General features: G+C 38.7%; 1 protein-coding gene across 1 annotated transcript in view; it reads right to left on the bottom strand.

Annotated features, from left to right (window-relative positions):
- Positions 1-21,439, bottom strand: part of RANBP17 (RAN binding protein 17) — a 347,799-nt gene that overhangs the window by 66,584 nt on the left and 259,776 nt on the right. Inside the window, exons 20-22 of the mRNA XM_052659359.1 lie at positions 16,182-16,285; positions 10,410-10,498; positions 1,018-1,125 (exon numbers count right to left, since the gene is read on the bottom strand). Of these exons, the coding sequence (XP_052515319.1) occupies positions 1,018-1,125; positions 10,410-10,498; positions 16,182-16,285 (301 nt within the window). The remainder of the gene's footprint in view (positions 1-1,017; positions 1,126-10,409; positions 10,499-16,181; positions 16,286-21,439) is intronic.

Here is a 21,439-nt window from a genome sequence, read left to right as displayed (position 1 = left end):
ATCTTGCTGAAAAATAGTAATTTAATAAAAACTAAATTTCTAATATAAAATATACAGCTACCCTTCCTTTAGTCTTTAAGGCACCTAGAGAACAGTTTTTAAAAAAACTTAACAGCTTTCAAAAGAATAATACTCACATTTATTTATTTGCCAGGTCTTTTTCCACCTCTGGTTGTAAAATTTTTAAATTATTGCTGTGAAACACTCAGCACCAGAGATTAAATTAGAGATGCAATCCATACTCCTTCCCTGTCTGGATATCTCCCTTCCGACACGCAGTTTACAAAGAGGAACTGATGAAACAGGATCGCTACGTGACAGGTAGTCTGGTGCTAAGCCGTATTCATAATGACACATTTTAAAGTGCTAAAACCAATTAGCTGATTGCCGTGTTTCTCTTTTAGCTACACCTTTGCTGATATTTATATGCAGAGAACCCGAATCTCTGCTTCTCCGTGCAAATCACAAGGTTAACCAGGCAATTATCTGAGAAGTGTTGTAGTTGCTATTTAAATAAAAACTGTGAGTGCATAAATCAACCACATATATGCATTTTGGCACAAAGGAAGAAGGATACCTTAAAAGTCAAAGCAGGGACAATCCCCAGGGCTTTTTGAGACAAACTGTATGTCCATGAAATGCCCTTGGTGCCTCATCCACAAAATAAAGCATCTCAACTCAGAGACCTCTCAGCTCCTTTTCTCCTCTACAGAAAGCAGTGAAACAGTTAAAATCACCTTTCCTGCATTTCATGCTTTTGAATCTTTTAAGTAATGATGGCTGTGGTCTTCCAACTTTTCCCCCAGTTGCCAGAGTCCCCATATACACCTAATTCTTTCTCCCCAAAGCTTTCAACCTTGTATCTCTAATTCTATTGACTTCGCCGATCATCTTAAGTTTTGGTTCCTGGGTTCTTGCTAAGCCTTAAATACACACACACTAAGCAGGAAAGTCTGGTCTCTGAAGCATGTTACCAAATAGTGGATTACTTTTCCACTTGCCTATCACACCTCTTACCTGTTTTGCATCAGTTCTGCCATAAGTTTTAAGATGGGAGTTGTACATGCTGGCTCTCCATACCATTGCTCAATAGCCCTCTGAAGAATAGGAAGATATGTTGGGTACCTGTTATGAAGCTTGTTAAAGAATCTAAGGGTCAAAAGAAATATTGTTCCTGAAAACTGGTGCCACTGAAAAAGAAAAAAAATAAGGAATCCACACTTCTTCTATGTGTAGCATACTTATGAAGTACCATGTAAGCAACATATGATATCTACAGCAGTATACTTAATATTTGTAGGAAAGGAAAATAAATTTAGTTCATGAAGGTAAAACATTTGAATTGCTATTATCTGAGTTTCTTGCACTTCAAATCACTGAAGAAAAAAATTAGTGTTTATTGTATAACTTTTATCAATAAAATACATAAAATTAGAAAGTGAGTGTTAGTAGCTCATTCATTCGTTAGTAGCTCATACGACTTTTTGTGACCCCAAGGACTGTAGTCGGCCAGGCTCCTCTGTCCATGGAATTCTCCAGGCAACAATACTGGAGTGGGTTGTCATTCCCTGCTCCAGGGATCTTCCCAACCCAGGGATGGAACCTGGGTCTCCCACATTGCAGGCAGATTCTTTACCACTGTGCCAGAAGGGCACAGTAAATAGTAAACCCCATGTATTTATCTCTCGGCTTAGCAATTATCTACATACATTCTTTTCCTTTAAAAAAAAAATTGTTAACTTAATCAGCTGTTTAGTTTCACTGTAGCTCCAAGGAACACTCGGGATGATAGCTTGAAGAAAAGCTTTCAGTTCAGTTCAGTCATTCAATCATGTCCAACTCTTTGTGATCCCATGGACTATAGCACGCCAGGCCTCCCTGTCCATCACCAACTCCTGGAGCTCACTCAAACTCATGTCCATTGAGTTGGTGATGCCATCCAACCATCTCATCCTCTGTCAGCCACTTCTCCTCCTGCCTTCAATTTTTCTCAGCATCAGGTTCTTTTCAAATGAGTCATTTCTTTGCATCAGGCGGCCAAAGTATTGGAGTTTCAGTTTCAGCATCAGTCCTTCCAATGAATACTCAGGACTGATTTCCTTTCGGATAGACTGGTTGGATCTCCTTGCAGTCCAAGGGACTCTCAAGAGTCTTCTCCAACACCAGAGTTCAAAAGCATCAATTCTCGGGTGCTCAGCTTTCTTTATAGTCCAACTCTCATATCCATACATGACTATTGGAAAAACCATAGCTTTGACTAGACGTACCTTTGTTGGTAAAGTAATGTCTCTGCTTTTTAATATGCTATCTAGGTTAGTCATAATTTTTCTTTCAAGGAGCAAGTGTCTTTTAATTTCATGGCTGCAGTCACCATCTGCAGTGATTTTGAAGATTAAGAAATAAAGTCTGTCACTGTTTTCATTGTTTTTCCATCTATTTGCCATGAAGTAATGGGACCAGATGCAGCGATATTAAGTTTTCTGAATGTTGAGTTTTAAGTGAACTTTTTCACTCTCCTCTTTCACTTTCATCAAGAGGCTCTTTAGTTCTTCGTTTTCTGCCGTAAGGGTGGTATCATCTGCGTATCTGAGGTTATTGCTATTTCTCCTGGCAATCTTGATTCCAGCTTGTGCTTCATCCAGCCCACCATTTTCTCATGATGTACTCTCCATATAAGTTAAATAAGCAGGGTGACAATATACAGCCTTGATGTACTCCTTTCCCTATTTGAAACCAGTCTGTTGTTCCATGTCCAGTTCTAACTGTTGCTTCTTGACCTGCATACAGATTTCTCAGGAGGCAGGTCAGGTGGTCTGGTATTCCCATCTCTTTAGGAATTTTCCAAAGTTTGTTGTTGGCATAGTCAATAAAGCAGAAGTAGATGTTTTCCTGGAGCTCTCTTGCTTTTTCGATGATCCAGTGGATGTTGGCAATTTGATCTCTGGTTCCTCTGCCTTTTCTAAATTCAGCTTCAACATCTGGAAGTTCTTGGTTCACGTACTGTTGAAAGAAAAGCTTTGGGTAGCTTTAATCTACTCAAGGTCAGTTTGCTAAAAGTAGGCCCATGTACACTAAAGGAGAAATTGTCAAACATCCTCATCAATAGTGAGTGCATGCCTTGCATGCCTCTGATAAGTTCATGGCTGAGACCACCAGATCCTGGAAAACTCTGACTCAGCTCCACTGGTCCTTTACCCACAACTGGCCTCCTCTTTACCAAATGCACACAGAATATAAAATTAAGCCCTAAAACTTCAGCAGAAAATACCCTTCCTATGCTACTACCTTCATTTCTTTTTTCTTTTCCTACTTGATAGCATGTTGAAGAGCAGAGACATTACTTTGCCAACAAAGGTCCATCTAGTCGAGGCTATGGCTTTTCCTGTGGTCATGTACAGATGTGAGAGTTGGACTGTAAAGAGAGCTGAGCGCCGAAGAATTGATGCTTTTGAACTGTGGTGTTGGAGAAGACTCTTGAGAGTCCCTTGGACTGCAAGGAGATCCAACCAGTCCATTCTGAAGGAGATCAACCCTGGGATTTCTTTGGAAGGAATGATGCTAAAGCTGAAACTCCAGTACTTTGGCCACCTCATGCGAAGAGTTGACTCATTGGAAAAGACTCTGATGCTGGGAGGGATTGGGGGCAGGAGGAGAAGGGGACGACCGAGGATGAGATGGCTGGATGGCATCACGGACTCGACGGACAAGAGTTTGAGTGAGCTCCGGGAGTTGGTGATGGACAGGGAGGCCTGGTGTGCTGCGATTCATGGGGTCGCAGAGTCGGACACAACTGAGCGACTGAACTAACTGACTGACTTACTGACTCTGTCTTTCTGATGTTTTCTAATATACTTGTCTTTGTTTCAGATGAAAGTGCTGAACTGAATCACTTCATATTGTTCCTTTCCTGTGTGTTACGGGTAGTGACCTCCATGGTGAGGAAGATCACGATTTTCTTCCCTGCTCTTGGAATAAATTTCAAGTTACTTGGCATGGCAAGCAAGGTCCTTATCTGGTCCCTGCCTACCTGTGGTCTCAGCTCTTAGTGCTCCTGCCCTTATCTATGGTTCAGCCATTCTTAATTCTCAGCAAATCCACTGATGCAGACTCTCCCTTGCCTCCATTCCTCTATATGCTGTTTTTTTTTTTCTGCCTAATACATTCCAAACTGTATTTCAGTATCTAGCTCAAGTTTTACTTCCCCTGGGATGGTGAAATTTTCTTTTTCTTTTTGTCTAAGGGCATCAGTCTCTTCCTCATCTAAGTTCACTTGACCACTTTGACCACCACTCTTATAACAAACTGTATTATGGTTGACTGCTTGTATTACCCATCTGTTCCATTAGACAGTGAGTTTCTAAAGAGCAAAGACCTGTGTCTGCCCAGTATGTTCCTGCTGATTCCTATCTGTCCCTCATATTTCATCAGAGATGCCAATTATTCCAAGAAGCCTCCATGACACCACCCCTAATCCCTCCCACCTAAGAGTGTCTCCTGTGCACGGCGCTGGTGCCCTAGCGCCCTTTGTGCCAGTACTATCACAGCGCCTCATCTCTCCTACCATATGCTTTCTGAGAGCAGTGCATAGGCAGTTACTGCATGCATGGACCTGGCACAAAATGGATTTCAAAAAATACCTGTTGCGGTAAACTTGAGGTGTAGCGTACTTGATTAGACCTACCTATTTGATTCTTTTAAGCTGTGCATTTCACTTTGAAGCTTCAGGAAATACTTCACAAAACATTCCATGAAAATAAGCCCTCAAATACCTTAAGAGTGTCATGCGCCCTAAAAATGCAAAAAGCAATACTTTTGACCCCCTAGATATACCATATTAAGGCTGTATTTGAATATATAGAAACAATTCACTTAAGTATTTATTGAAGGCCTAGTCTATAAATGTCTTATGACTGTTAGACTCTCTAGAGACATCAATGAACCAAACATTAAAACAATCCCTGCCCTCATGGAATTTATGTTCTAATAAGATAGAAAATTAAACATATATATGACATATTAAAAAGTACTATAAAGAAAATAAGGCAGAGATAGGAGATAAGAAGTGTGTGTGTGTGTGTGTGTGTGAGATTTCAGTTGGATGAAAATGAAAAATACAAAATCAATAAACTTGACTATTAACTGTATTTTGGCTATTGTCAGGTAACTTAAAGGTTTATTTTTTCTATGGATGAGAAATCTGTGCTTTTGTTTTTTTTACAGACGGTAAATGCTATGTGCTGTGTGCTGTGCGAGGGGCCAGGGATCAGAGATAAGTAACGCATGGCTTTTATTCCTGGGAATCCATGCTTCAGTATGGGTGATACACACATAATAGGAATGCTCTGAGGACCGAGATTCTGAAGCAATGCTGGAGGAGTGCAAATGAGAAAATACTCCGCCAAGAGAACTGAGCACAAACTCAGCGCTCATGAGTGGCAAGGACCTGGAGCCTCATCAGGAGACTGAAAAGACCCAAATCTCAGAACCTAAGAATATCATAAGCACCAGAAGTCCCTTTGCAAAGCATTCTTAAGACATTAGGGCCATCATATTTTTCAGAGCACGCTGTATTCACTATGGGATCAGACCTGGGGATATGAGAGGATGTTCCCTTTTCTGTGTGGAATGAGAGTGGGGCCAATTCTAATATGCTTCTGACAGAGGTGACTGCCACAGAGAAAATGAGTGATTACTGGGAGGTGGAGTTGAGGTCTACCAAGCAGGGAGGTTAAAGGGCTTCAGAGCGAGGGTCCCAAACTCAGATTACAGGGTGAGAATCAGAACCCACTCGAGGAGATTAATTTTCCAGTGGCCTTGTGAGAACTACATATATATGGATAGGAGGAAGACAGTGGGGAGCCCTTTGGTAGAAGTGGCACTGATCCAATTGCTTTCACCCAGAAAGATCTGTTCAATGAATTCTGAAGGTCAACACCAGATAAACAAAAAAGATTAATGATTTGTTATTGCCTTATAAGATGTTAAACATGAAAAGCTGGAAAGCATGAGGTTTGCTTATTGACGACACCCATCCATCCATCATCCATCCAACCATTTGATAGTTACTCACTATGTGCTGGACCCCAAGAAAGTAAAAGTTAGTAAGAATGTAATTCTTTTTCTCTGAGGTTTCACAGTAGAGAAAGCATTCTAGAATACTAGAAGGCAACAAAAGAGCTTTTGTTAAAACTTTTAGGAGGTAAGAGTGTGAGGATGTGGTTCCAGAACAGAAATAGGCTGCCAGTTCAGAGCCTTTTGTTAAAGTATTCCCTGAATGTGAACCATCTGTATCTTTGTTCATGGAGGCAAGTGCTGCTGGGAAGCCTTCTGGCAGATGCCTATCTATCCTTCAACACCTAGCTCAACTTTTTCCTCCCTGGGGAACCTACTTCTTGCCCCAAACACCAACCTCTTCTTCAAAGTTCATATGGTCCTTGGCATGTGTCTGTTACAATACATTGATGGTTTATTAGTTATTTATTACAGCCACTGGATTATGAGCTTCTAGTGAGCAATCCACTTTACTCACTCTTATAAAAAGCAAACATTTTATTAATTTCTCATGCTTAGCACAATGTACTAAAAAAAATACTGCAGAATAGCATAATTTCAGGATTCCTTTCTTCCCTATTTCAGTTTGTCCAACACACTGCTAACTATTTTCCTCTTGAAATACAATTCTGATTCTGTTAGTCAATCAAAACTATTAATTACTTTATACCATCAGTGGAGTAAGTTTTTCAGTTCCTTAGCCTGATAGTCAAGGGTCCCAGACAACCTGTGTCCAACCATAAAATAAGTGGTATCTTTGACTAAACATTTTTTCCACTACTCTCCTTCCTAAGTCTGTACTTAGACCAACAAAAACCCTCTTGCTTCACAATTCCAATAGTCCAATCCTACTTATTTGCTAAGATTCAGAGAAATGTCTTCACCTTTACAGAGCCTTTCCTGATGCCCCAGATAAATGCAATCACTTTATTTATATTTTTTATGGTACTTACCATCTTCTATATTTTATTACAGTCATTTAGGTAGTTACCTAACTGACTCTATTAAACCATAAGCTCATTTTGGGGTAGGATCTAAGAAAAATCTACATCCCTCATGAATTTTAGCATAGTTAGAGAAATATGCTGGATAGGTGAGCAAATCAGATTCCTTTGTCTCATTCCATATTAGGGAAAGGAACTCTCAACAGTGGTGGAGTGTATTGACTTTGTGCCAGACACTGTACTAAGCATATATATGCACGTATATATATGCATACATATGTGTGTGTGTGTGTGTGTGTGTGTGTGTATATATTAGTTCACTCACTTCTTATACCTGAGAGATAAATATTATTAGCCCTGTTTTATGGAGCAGAAAACTGTGATTCTGAGACATTAAGTAATTTACCCAAAACCCCACAGGTTGTTAAGTGGTAAAATCAGGCCTGGAACTGTTCTATTTCAAAGTTGTCCCCCCCGGCCCCCGCCCCCTTACAAATCTCAAGGTCTTGACTTATCTTTGTATAATATGTTTATGCATATTAATCAACAGCACTGATTGCATGACAGAAAACAGTGAACTCACAGATCAGAATTATGACAATTAAAAGGATAAGTGTGAGGAAACAGCATCATACACATTCCTTCTTTTTAATTTTTTTTTCAATTTCCTGCTGGATTTTTGATACTTAGGTCTATGTATGATCTGGGAAAAGTTTAAACAAGGCGACTAAGCTCACTGCAAGGTAAGATGCTTTTCACTGTTACACTCTCAGTATAGAGATAAAGAAGTAGCAATGATTCGTCTTCAGTTCTCCAGTAGTGGCACAATTTATCAACATGGTTGCTGTGTAGTTCCAGGCAGTCTAGGCTTGGAAGGACAGAGTGATAAGCAATGTAGTTTGTGTACCAGTTAGTGCAGTCAGTGTTTATAGAAATGCTTTTAAATTAAACAGCTAACCACTAAAATAGCATTTTATCAAATAATCACCATAAATAAAATGCATTTTGACTTTAAGATGACATGTGCTCTTATGGGATGTTTCTTCTGCATGCTAAGGACTATACAGAAAATTAAAGAACACACATTTTTTGTGTGGATAAAAGGCAAATAAACTTTCCCCAGCAGTAATGTGAGAACCATCACTGACGGTTTGACATATCAATATTTCAGGAAGAATAAATGACTTTCATATCTATGTTTTTTTAAAATCATATACTTACTCATTTTTATATTACTAGAATACTTTGGAAAGAATCTGTACTTTATCACCTGAAACTGCTTAAAGTATTTCAGAATATTTTAATAAAGCTCTTTGAATTATCAAATAATGTAACTTTTAAACAAATTTTACTATTATTATAAATATTTGCTCTTCATCCCTTGCCCAAAGGAAAACTATAAATCTTGCCTCAACTGAATGAACACCATTTATCATATTCATTTTGTTGTCAATACAATTATGAAAAGCCTTTGGCCTTTTCCCAAGGAAGCTGATTTGCTACTGAAACTCAATTATTATAAGCAAGGCTGGTACCAAGCCACCTCGTGTGGCAATCTAACATAACTTCCTGCATAACTGACACTTCGCCCTCCGCCCCTGACCCTAATAACATTGATGTCTATGGGCAAAAGGAGGAGACAGTGTTTTCTAGTCCAAAACAAAACAGTAAGTCTCAAGGTTTTCCCGTTTGCTATTTTCTGCCATCTGCTGGACAAAAGTTTCATTTCTGATAGGTGCCCAAAAGAAGGAGCTAAGTGAGGAAATGAAAAGGGCTTAATTAAAAGTTAAATTATAGTATGTTCTATAAATTTTAGGCAGTACCAATTACGACAGATAGTTCTATTATTTGATGGTGAGGGGAACGTTCTTATCTTAACGCTTGGTTAAGATTGTTGATGAGGAAAATGTGAAGCATTAATCGCTGGACATCCTAGAACTGTACTTGGTTTCAAGATAACCATCAATTTTAAAGTGCCAAAATGAAGTTTTAGTAATTTTAAAAATAAACTAGAGGTTTTGCTTTGTGCACTTCTATTTGTGTTTAGAGAAATGGCAGAGTCATGTGTGATTCATTTGTTCTTCACAAAAGAGCTGTATGGCTCTCCATGTGAGAGTCTACAGTCTGCACACGTGCTCAGTGTGCTGGTACAAAGACATGCACGGTTTCTCAATGGACGGAAAGTCTTACCTCTAACCCTTCTGTGGACACACTAATCTGATGAGGTAGGTTTTAATAGTAAGTAAAAATATAAGTCAGTATTCAAAGTAACGTCCACCAATTTCTTTAACATGTGGAGATCTCCCTAAAATGTACCCCGATCCTGTTATGTTTTTGCCATAAATGTGCCATCAGTTGAAGACTATCTTTAACAAGCTTCTTTTGCAATTTATGAGGGAGGTTTGATAAAAAGGGTTTGAAAAGAGCAACTGAGAAATAATGTAACTTAAAAAGGAAGTTGTTTAAGGTTACAGAATTTCTCTTATGCACTGATGGTTTCCTGTATTGAACACAAAGGCATGAAAACATTACGTTACTTATATAACTTGCCTAAACTATCACTTTCTGTTAAGATCAAACAGGATTCACGTAATACTGTTAAAACAATATTAATAGTAACATCTATGCTTACCTGTTATGTTCCAGACATTATATTAATATAAAGTGCACTGCCTATTTCTATGGTTACAATAAGCCATGATACTGGATGTCTCTTTTTTTAGATGAGGAAATTCAGAGAGGTGAAAAAAATTGCCAAAGTTCACACAGCAAACGGAGATCTAGGAATTCAAGCCAGGTCTGCATAACACCAAATCCATGCTCTTTTTACTCATAACGATGAGGCATTTCTGTGGGGGGATTTTGTTTCCTTAATTTTTTTGCTGTCTGTACTAAGCCTTGGCAGTGGTAAATTTAAATTTTATATCACGTGAAAAATCCTAACCATTTAATTTCCCCTTTTCTTGTCCATTAATGTTTTCATGATGATGAAACACTATAGCATGATGAATTAATAAGCCTCAAAGAGAAAAAGTGAAATCAGCTCTGCTATTTGAGATAGAGTAAAAATCCAAATCCCTTAGAAAATGCCAAATGGTAGGCTTCATTGATCTTGATTTAAAGATGCTAGCCCAAGAACCCCGCAACCCCCGCATAAACAATCATTTGGGGATGTGATTTTTAAGTTGTCAATATTTAATGGCACCAAAAAAGTGACCTCTCGGAGCTGGGTCTCCAAGTGCTGTGCTCAGTTATCTGCACTGCTGCCACTGTGCTGTAATTTTTAGCTGATTACACATTAGTTCATTTAGCTTTGTTTCCTCTTCCCTACTGTGCCATACTATTAAACGAAAGCCAGGGGCCTGGCATCCCTCTGTGCACAGAGCTGGTATTGTCACAGTGTAATAAGGATACATCCAGTCAAACAGCATGGTGTAGCTGGTCTTTGTGTTCAGTGCAAAGGCAATCCCTCGAAGATCTCTTGCCAGCCCGATCAACATACGCTGTCAGTGGGAAAGAGACACAGTAATTGATTTTCACGTTAGCACAGAGCAGATGGAGTAATAATCAGGCAATAATGACCACATATCTGATTTTGATTCATTAGCTAAAATGTCTCGCTCAGATCTCTTTCTATAGAAAGCCATAGACTTTTTAAGCAAACAGACCATCAGATCTGCTGACCAACTCTGCTTCTTATAAATTGAGCTAAGTCATAATTCCAGTGGCATAGAAACATTTAGATTAACATTTTTTTTCTGAATAATGCCAAATTAGAAAAAAAAGAGGACCGATAATTCCACAAAACAGAAATGTACAGGGTCTAGACATTATAAAAACAAATCTTAACCACATTGGCTTGTAAGAAATCAGTCCCACTAGGCAATATAGAGTCTCACCTGAAAGCACAGTGGCATTTAAAGATCCCTAAGGAATATTCTCAGCAACTTAGGACAACATAAAACTAGCCAGATGGCCTACTGGTACTGTGACACACCCAGAATGGCACTCACATTCCCCAAGCAAGGAAAAGAGTTCTTCAATATCAGAAGACTTGCATTTAAACCCAGCTTTACTTCTTAACTGTAAGACTTTAAAGCAAGGCAATTTATCAGTCTCAGTTTTCTCATCTCTAAAAGGGGCTAATAATGTCTTTCTTACAGAAGTAGAGTCAGGAATAAATTTATGTAAAAATGCCTAACAAGAGACTGATACATACATATGTGTTCCATAAATATATAGCTTTAGAGAAAACAAAACAAAAATTTGACTCTTAAATAAAAGAGATTTGATTTTACTCTGGACTCTTACTTAATTAAGCTGTCCTTAGGATGATGTTTGGGAAGAGAGAAAGAAAACCCATGAACAGATGCTAGAATGTCAGAACAAAGAGTACAAATAAACATAACTGCAAAACAAGGGGGTATGATAATTAAGATATGCAACTGTGACTTCTGAAGATACTGTTTTCAGTGGAAATACTCTGCTAGAAAATGGTCTCTGAGCTTTTTTGTTTAGTCAGATTTTCTTCTCCCTCATACTTTGGTAATAAATGAAATTCTCCATAGGAGGGCATTTAAATTAGCATTAAAGATCTTGGAAGTGAATCCTGACCATCATTTAATGGCTAAAAAATTTCAAAATTGGAAATAGTTTATCTGTCACAAAGATCTGTAATTTTTGATTCCCTGCCCTCCCATGCCCCGTACCTAAAAGGTGACTCAGTATAACTGGAAGTTTTTTTTTATAGGAATATTAGTTTTTATACTGCGTAACAGCTTATAGAATGATGGTAATCTGAATTTCTGAATCTGTACACCCTGAATGTTTGTTTCTGCTTCTTTAAATAACTTATTCCTTTTCCTTTCATAAGCTTACCAGTACTTATTTTTCTATAATCGGCTAGTCTCTCTGTAGTCGTCTCATGATTGCTACTTTTTAAAAAAAAACAAACACATTTTGCCTCTTATGGAACCCATTTTCATCACCTGGAACCTTTCTCCTCTTTCTCAGGAGAGCTTTCCATGTTTCTTGCAGCTTCCAGAACAAAATATGTGTTCTAAGAAGTCTGCTTTGAACAACTCTATTCTAATCCTCCTCGCAGTCTTCCTATCAAAGCGGCCTTTTCGGGCTCTATTTTTATTATGCACACTTACAGGTTACATGCTACTCTTCAAATAACCTTAAGTTTTCACATATACATAAGGTACTCACCATTCAACTCTAAACTGGCCAATAGGAAAAATGAGTTTCAGTTTGTGTCTAGTGTAAAAGGCTCTAAAAATGTTTTAGACTATCCTTATTACACAAAAAGGTTAATGTTTATTTTATCACAAATTTTTCTTTCTTAAAAGATGCCAAGTTAATAGAAGGGCTCAAATTTATGAAATTATATCAATGTTTAATATTAGAAAACGTTACTACAAAGCAAAGAAAGCATATGACAATATAGTAACTATGTTTTCACTAGATTCAATTGAGCAGGAAAATGCAGTGTTAATGTGAGGAACAGATTTATTATGCTCAATTTTTTTATCTCAAAGCAGCAACAGTACTGAAGTAATCTATACAGATGCTCAAACAACACTAAAGAAGTACTTTCTTGATAGTCAAAACACACCCAGTTTTGGTATGAGACAAGGAAAGCTGTTAACTAGCTCAACCAGGCTACCAAACAGTCTCAGAAAGCAAAGGGTGATGTGACTGAAGTTTAGGGAGGAAGAGGCGCGGTTCACCATCTCACTTAAAACAGTGGGAAGAGGCTTATTTCAAAAGTCGCCTTTCTCCTATAGCTAGTCATACAAGACTAGGCTGAAAAATGAGAGGTCCTTATAGAGTGAGGCTGCTTTGGGGAGTGGGCAGGTCTGGGGTGCCTAATCCTCAGGATCCTTTCTGGGATAGTTCAAGGAGAAACTGCTTGGCGTTTCAGCCTTCTGCATGGTGAACGGTTGTCTGTGTGCCAAGTGTGAGATGGATGGGCTGGGAAACAGCTGAAATGCGACTCCTTCCACCCTGACCCTCAAAACAGGGTTTCTAATGGAAAGTCTGACAGACCCTTTACTGTAGTGGCACTACTGGGGGCAGCTATAATATTATCCTCATAATTCTACTATATAATAACAACAAAGAAAAAGAAGGTGAAGGGTCATTGTGCTTTGTCTTTAGAATTAAGATGGCTGTCTTCATCCTTACAGCATACTCTTAATTCTGGAGACACATCTTAATAACCTCTAAATAGTTCCAACAAAAGAGCCGTGTCAGAGGAATGAGCAGGCCCCAAGGTGTTTCAACTGGAGTGTTTTCATCTGCCTTTATTGCTCTATCCCTCTCCAGAATTAAGGCAATAACCTGTGATAAATTATTCAGGAACTGCTACAGGGATCAAAGCAAAATCATTCTGTTAAAGTGCTGTTTGCAACATTTGGCACTTAGTGCGAAAACTTTTAATGTGCGCATGCTGAAAATCTAGGATTTTAAATAATTTAACATTGTGGAGTTTTTACGAAGGGACTAAAGATAGCAGGTTCCTATTTAACTGCTCCTTTTCCTCCTAGAAGTTTTCATTCATTTTCCTAAAACCGATGACGTCATGGCCAAATCAAAAATGATGCATGGGTAGTCAGGGTATTGGACTGCATTTTACTAAGGGTACAATTATAGGGGGAAACATTTACTTGAATGAACTAATGCTTTAGAGCCAGGGTTTGTCATGGCAGTTTCTTCCTTTTCCCCTTTACTTGGAAAAGAAAAACCCAAGACAAAAATTCAATGTTCTCTTCAATTTTATTAGGACTAAGTAAGAAAACAAAGCTATAAATTTAGGAGTTTTACAGCATTTCCTCCTCTCACAGCCATATTTCAGTTTGGCAATGTAGGTCCTTAATGTTTGTGCTCATCCTGAAATCTGCATTTGAAAAATATCTATAAACAGGGAGTTACAAAATCCTGGTAAGGGTTGCAAATTAAATGAATTTGGCAGTCCTGCGGCATTTTCATAGAGATATTTTAACAGCATCACCTCCTGTGGATTGGAATACTAAATACTTTATTGAAGAACAAAACAGTACTGTTTTTATCTTTAGTACTTGCAAAATGAAGTACCTGAAAGCACTTTTGCATGTATTATTTATTCATCATGATAGAAAAATAGCCTTAACCTAATAAATTACATTTAAAAGCATTTAGTGCAAAAGTTTTGTTTATGATAAAGCAGCAGATTCAGTTCTTTATCGGTAGCTTAAAGCACCAAGTTTTCTTTATACAAATTAGACAGATGGTGCTTACAGTAGAATTTACTAAAGGTCTGTCACAACAAATGCAGCCAAGCTGCATATTTAATCACTGCAGAATCTTGTCTACCTGCAGCTGCCAACTGCTAATCCAATTTCCCTGATAAATGTGGCAAGAGACACGATCAGCAATAAAGAGCGTCTAACTCCATTTTCCTGCAGGGCGTCTTTTGATGAACATTTAGGGCGGAAGCGCGGAGTGCACTGTGTGGCCTTGGTCCGTGGCAGCTGCATGCATTCTGAGGCACAGTGCTCAGGTTACTCACTTAATTCTGCCACTATCATTACGTTGCTATTGATCTCAGTAGCTGTTGCCTACACAGCATTACTCTAGATGAAGCTGAATCAGGCAGTTATCATGCATCAAACTTGCTCAAAAGCCTGGAGATTTCCCCTTAATTACTTGTGATTTTATTTGCAAATACCGTTAAAGTGTAATCAAGCAGTCACTTTCCAGGGTCGTTAAGAACTTGCTGGTTTAGGGATATATCACTGGAACTCCATTAAAAATGACTCTAGGAAGATGGTTTCTATCAAACTAGATGGGATTACATCAAAATGGGCTTGGAGTATAATGAAATCTTCAAATGAGACAAATGTAATCTTTAAAAAGATACTCTTTTTCAATCTTACTGCTGCTTTTCTGATATAAAGGGCAGCGATAGCCACCTTAAAGTTACAAAGATTTATTTTTGGTCATTAAAAATATCTGGAAGACAACTGAAAAATAAAGCTAGCCTGAGTAGAAACTCTGGTGAAGAATTTCAGCAACATTACAAACGCAGAGAAAATGACTAAGATCTTTTTTTACTTTTAAAATTCTATGACAATTGCATATTGATAAACATTCATTTCAAAAACTCTACTTCAAAATAAAAGGTACAGTGTTTAGTTAATTATTTTTTAGTAGAAGAACTACACTAAACAATCACCAAAGGACACCATTCTTCTATTTGGCTTCTTAGTGCTAATATTTCCTTTTGGTAGAGAGAAGAGCTGTGCAAAATGATGGTCAGTATTTTCACCGTATCTCAAATAACAGTAAACATGATTCAAGTATCAGCAGCAAAGGTGCCTACATTATCGGTATATATTCATCAGCCTTTTAAGAATACTAACCAGTGTCAGTCTATTTAATATAGCCCTGATGCATGAGAATTTCAGAAGACGTTACTCCTATTTAGCAGATCTCGTGTTCCCCATCCCCCATATTAAAACATGGGGCTGTGTTGTCACAAACAGCTTGCTACACACTTAAGGATTTTACTAATAAAACATAATGTTGTCTTAGATATTATGACTGTTGCCACAGCTGAACTGACTTGTCAAATCAATCCTAATATGGCTCCCACAGGCACATAAAAACCTTATTTAGCTATCAGTTATCCTAATCACTTTGTTCAGTTTAAGAACGCAATACTTCAAGACCAGCTCCTATTTATACATATATGCCTAGCCATTTAATAAAGTCTTGATTTATATAAATTCCTGTTTTAAAAATATTTAGAGGTGGTATTTTAGCATGTGTACATTTGTGCATTCCTCCATATAAATATGTTGGAACATACAGTGCGGGGTGGATGAGGGAGTAGGGACATCTAAAGTGGCGTACTCATGAGAAATGTTCTTTTAAAAGATACTGCCATGGGAGACAAATGTGTCATCTAATCATAAGCTGACTATCTGCAATCATTTGATAACCTCAAAGTCCATTTGTATAAGAAACTAGAAAAGCACTTATATGAAAAGTACACCTCGAAGACTCATGTACGTGGTAAATTAAGACTGATGGGGCACGAAGCACACACAAACATGCAGACCTTTTTCTGAATTTAGGCCTGGATTTTGTCCTAGAATGAGCAAAATCACCTTTTCCCATGTTTGGAAACAAACCCACCTTTACATCTTCTTGTTTAAAGTTGTTGTTGAAAATCTGTAATACTGTTTCGAAAGAGACTGTAAGAGGCAGCATGAAATTTTCAAATTCATCCTCATCTTCGCCTATCAGAAAAACAAAAGGGTCATCACGGTTTAAAATGCATGCTATTGTCCATTAGCCTTCACAGTGAGTGCTTTACTCAGGCTCAGAAATGTTCTCGAGAAGGGGTCAGCCTGCATTCACATCCCTATCACAGTCTGTGCTTTGGCTCATTGAATATTCTGGTGTTTTGCCTTCTCTTTTGCACCAAATGAAATAGCAAAATTACTTACCAGCCATTTTTTTCTCTGGCTCTTTATTGGATCAAACAGACTCATGCCCCAGGCACCTCAGCCTTTCAGCTTTTAGGGCCCCCAGAGCTTCCCTAATGCCTCAAGGAAAGCCCCTTTCAAAGCCTCAGAGAACAGGGTCTGTTTTCCTTTTCTCTTTAGGTGCCAAGGCCCTAAAGGACTCACAGACTCAGGTGCCCAGATAGTGCTAAGTTATTATTCGCTTTTATTTATGTTTTTTTATTAATTTGTTAAATAGATGTCAGGGAAACAGGATGGGGTCCTGCCAAAACAGGAGGAGGTCCCTCATGGGTCATTATGATTTTAAGTACATTCTCCATGAGTACACTTCTTTTTGCAATAAGCTTCTTTTTCTTTTTATAAAAGCGGGAAGAGACATTTTCTACTGTTTTTCACTATGAAAGTAGAATCTTCACTTAACATATGGATATGCACAACTGACAATTTACATTCTATCCTTCACAAGAGTGGGTTCCTTCAAATGAGGAAGTTTACTCATTCATCCTATGCCTCAGGGAATTGTGAGCCCCACTTTACAGATGAAGAAACAAGCAGAGAAATGTTAAGTGACTTGCTTAAGGCAGCATACTTAGCTGGAGGTGGAATTATACTGCCTAGATCTTGTGATTTCTGTGCTATCATTTTTTAAATAGACAGAGAGGAAACAAGATCTCAGAGAAGAACTCAGTGGTTCTCAAAGTCTGGTCCCTGCCCTAGCAGCATCAGCATCACCTGGGAATTTGTTAGATATAAAATTTCAGGTTCCGTCCCAGATCCAGCAATTTTTGTTTTAAGCAGCCCTCCAGGTAATTTCCGTTCAGTTCAGTTGCTCAGTAGTGTCCGACTCTTTGCAACGCCATGAAGTGGAGCACGCCAGACTTCCCTGTCCATCACCAACTCCAGGAGTCCACCCAAACCCATGTCCATCAAGTCAGTGATGCCATCCAACCATCTCATCCACTGTCGTCCCCTTCTCCTCCTGCCCTCAATCTTCCCCAGCATCAGGGTCTTTTCAAATGAGTCAGCTCTTTGCATCAGGTGGCCAAACTATTGGAGTTTCAGCTTCAAAATCAGTCCTACCAATGAACACGCAGGACTGATCTCCTTTAGGATGGGCTGGTTGGATCTCCTTGCAGGTAATTTAGATGCATGCAAATGTTCGAGAAACACTGGCCTACATGTTATTCTACAGATAAGGAGGATGGACATGAGTTTGAGCAAGCTCCGGGAGACAGTGAAGGCTGGCATGCTTCCTGGCAGTCCACGGAGTTACAGAGAGCTGGACATGACCGAGTGACGGAACAGCAGCAGCAGGAGGGTGTGGTCCAAGGCGACACACACAGAAAATCAGCGGCAGGATCAGGACCTTTTGACTCTTCAGGAGTGGCTGATCTGGCTTGACCCTGACCTTTGGTGACTCCTCTTTCCCCTTTAAATGTATACACTTTGTCTCTGGAGTCCCACAGATTCAGGGACTTTGCTTTGCTGACAAAGAGATGTCAAAAGGCCGATGACTCTTTCCTAGTGTGCTGTTTAACACAAGGATAAGGGTACTAGGTGAAGGGAAACCAAATTATAGTGACCTCGAGGTACAATGGCAGTGCGTCTGACTCCAGATTAAAATCTCCGCTCTGCAAAGTTGACTATGCAACCAAGTTACTCCTCTTAGACACACCCTCTGTCAACTGGTGCTAACATTAGAGATCTTTACAGGAGCTAGTTTTACTTTTCAAAGCCTAGGTTAAATGATAGCTTTCCCAATGTCTGAATCAAACTCCCCTTCACACACTCTCTAAGATCCTACTGCAAGCTCTCCCACCTTCCTCTGGGTTCCCACAGCACTTTGTTTGATTCTTTATCGGCATCTGTCAGTCTGATGGGAATGGCAGATATTTTGGCAGATAGCTAACCCTAACACTAAAAATACCACCTACAGCATTCCACCACTACTACCATTAGATGAAGATACTGTGGGGGTTAAATGAAATAAAACTTATAATGTGTGTATGTAAATGATTAGATCTATCAGCCTACAAGGACAGTATCTCTGGCTTTGCTCCTGGAGAGCTGAAACTGCATCTTTTTGCTTCTGTGTGAAGGAGAATGATGTAGGTAAGACATGGTGATAAACAGACCCAGAGTCTGGCTCCACTATGTACTTTTCAAGTATGGATATTTGCACTTTGGGTCTCAGTTTTCTCATCTATAAAATAAGAAAGAATAGCTATCTTTGCAGATCACTGTGTTTACTGAATGTTTTCGCACACACACAACAGACGATGCACCTGGAACAGAACCTGGTGTGTATTAGGGAAGTCGTGCAGGTGAATGAAGAGAAGCTGCTCAACTAAAGGTCAGTTTTAGAAGCATCTTATTTTCTTAACACCACAGACAGAAAAAATACTGACTGGAGTAAACATCAATTCCTTACATATATAATACATTATATTTAAACTATGTAACCTCACCCTTCTAAAGATGGGATTAATGAGATCAGTGATAATGATCACTGCAGGCAGATAGGGTGCTAAAAAGAATGGATGCTTTGAAAGTTCTATGCTTGAATCCTGGTTCTGTCAGTAATAGCTGTCTGGTTTTGGATAAATTCTCTTCACTCATCTGTAATTAGAGACATAACATTTACTTCTTAAAGGCAGCTGTGAGGATTAAATGACAAAACACCTGTATGCCCTGTTGCTTAGTGTCTGGCACTTAAAAACGATAGCCAGGGACATTTTGTTGTTTTGAGCATAACATGAACTTAAGAGAGGTGATTATGGTGGTCAAATAAAGTGTGACAATGAGGTTGCCAGCCCAATATCCTTCCTCTGGGAGCAAGGTAAGGATGTTTACTCAGAACAAAGATAAACTCAGAACTTGGAACATTTAAACCCTTCATGTAGTATACTGAGTTACAGATTTAAAAAATTCCTGACTATCTCTTTCCTCATCAAAGTTTGAGGCAAGCAAGGACGTTAGGAGCATAAGAGAAAGCCATGAAACTGTGAAGGGAAAAGTCAAGATGCAAATACCAAAGAAAGCAATGTGAGCAGCAATTCTACTTAATGTCACTTCCTCAGAAAGGATTTCCCAGACCGCTCTGCCCAAACAGCACCCAGTGGGTGTCCTCCACCCCCACCCACCTTCCAACCTCATAAACTACTTCACTTTTCTTATGAGACTTACTATGACTGGCTATTAATTTGCTTATTTATTCACTGTCTTTCCTACTAGAATGTAAGCTCTTTGGGGAAGGAACCCAGTCTGTTTTCATCATAACTGTATTCCCAGTGCCTAGAAAAGGGTCAAGAATTTGTGTAGTGACTGGATAACAATAGCTATTTCTTGAGTACGTACAATTGCACCCAATGAATCTGGTACTTAATCTACTTAACAAACACCTATGTAGCCTTTACTATCTTCAAAGCACGGTCACGTCAATAATGGTCACAACAATCCTATAAAGTGGTATGATTATTTCCTTCAATTTAATGTGAACAGAGAGGTTGAAGGAGTTAAGCAGTTTGTCCAACGTCTTCTGGCTGGTAAATGTCAGTGAACCACGGCCTCCAATTAGTTCTGCTTTACTCCCCAACTCTACTTCATGTTCTTCCCCTCTATGTCTCCGACAGGGTGGAAGGGGTCGGAGGCAGGGACTGAAGTCAGGGTCACAAAATCTTGACTTTGCAGTTGCATGAAATTAGAAGAGGGTGAAGAACAATTAATTTGGTTCTGATGAGAAAAAGGGACTCCTCCACAATCACTTGAGTTTAAGGTGGGCAAATGAGAAACATTGGTGCATTATTCCCACAGAAACATTTATGTGTCAATTAGCACTGTTCCTATTATTGCAACGATATGTTGCATCATCTCAGCTGGAAAACTGGTCATTTTTGTTTACTCATGTGAAACACTTTATACATCTATAAAAGATTTTCCCCCATTGTGTTACCGATGAAGGTTTCATTTACTGTTTTACATAAGAAAAACAGAAAACGTGTTCTTACAACTTCAGATTCAAGTATGCAGTCATATATTCAGTATGCCAAATCGACATGTGAACATTTTATGAATAATAATGGAAGCTGCCAGTTTCTTTTTTCTAACAAGACAAGGGCTCAGACACCAGTATAATCTGAGAGGTTGACGTGTCAATTTATAGGCTACTATTTTCACTGGCATCAGGAGAAGTAAGTATTAACATAACACTTTAAGTTCTCAGTCATGCATAGATCAAAACAATATTCTTCAGGTTTTAGGGGGATACCTAAAGCTAAATCCCCTCTACTGGATTTCCAACGAACTGATTCAACAGAAAGTCACTCATTTTTGAATTTCAATTTTTTTTCCTTCAGCGAAGTCACATTAAAATACAAATAGTAACTATTTTAGTATGTTGGCTCTTAGATATTTTATTTATAGGATACTTCATTTGTTATTTTGTATAATTTAAAATCTAGATTGGTGGGAATGTAAAATGGTGAAGTAAATATAATATGATTTAGTGACTGTGGAAACCAGTTTGGTAAGTACTCAAAAAGTTAAAAACAGAGTTGTTATAAGACCCAGCAATTTTATTCCTAGGCATATGCCCTAGAAAACTGAAAGCATACGTCCATATCAAAACTTAACATACGAATGTTCAGAGCAGCATTATCAAAATAGGCAAAAGGTAGAAACAACCTTACTGCTTATCAACTGATAAATGGATAAACAAAACGTGGTATATCCACACAATGGAATATTAGCCAAAAAGGGAATAAAGTGCTATAGATGCTAAACATAGATGAGCCTCAAAAACATTATGGTGCATGAAAGAAGCCAGATACAGAGGTCACATATGTGACTCCTCTCATACTAAATGTCTAGGACAGGCAAATCCATAGAGACAGACAGTAGATGAGTGCCTCCCAGGAGCCAGGGATC

Source organism: Budorcas taxicolor, chromosome 20 (assembly GCF_023091745.1).
Source record: "Budorcas taxicolor isolate Tak-1 chromosome 20, Takin1.1, whole genome shotgun sequence".
NCBI lineage: Eukaryota > Metazoa > Chordata > Mammalia > Artiodactyla > Bovidae > Budorcas > Budorcas taxicolor.
Note: the sequence above shows the minus strand (reverse complement) of the source record. Positions and strands in the feature narration are given on the sequence as shown.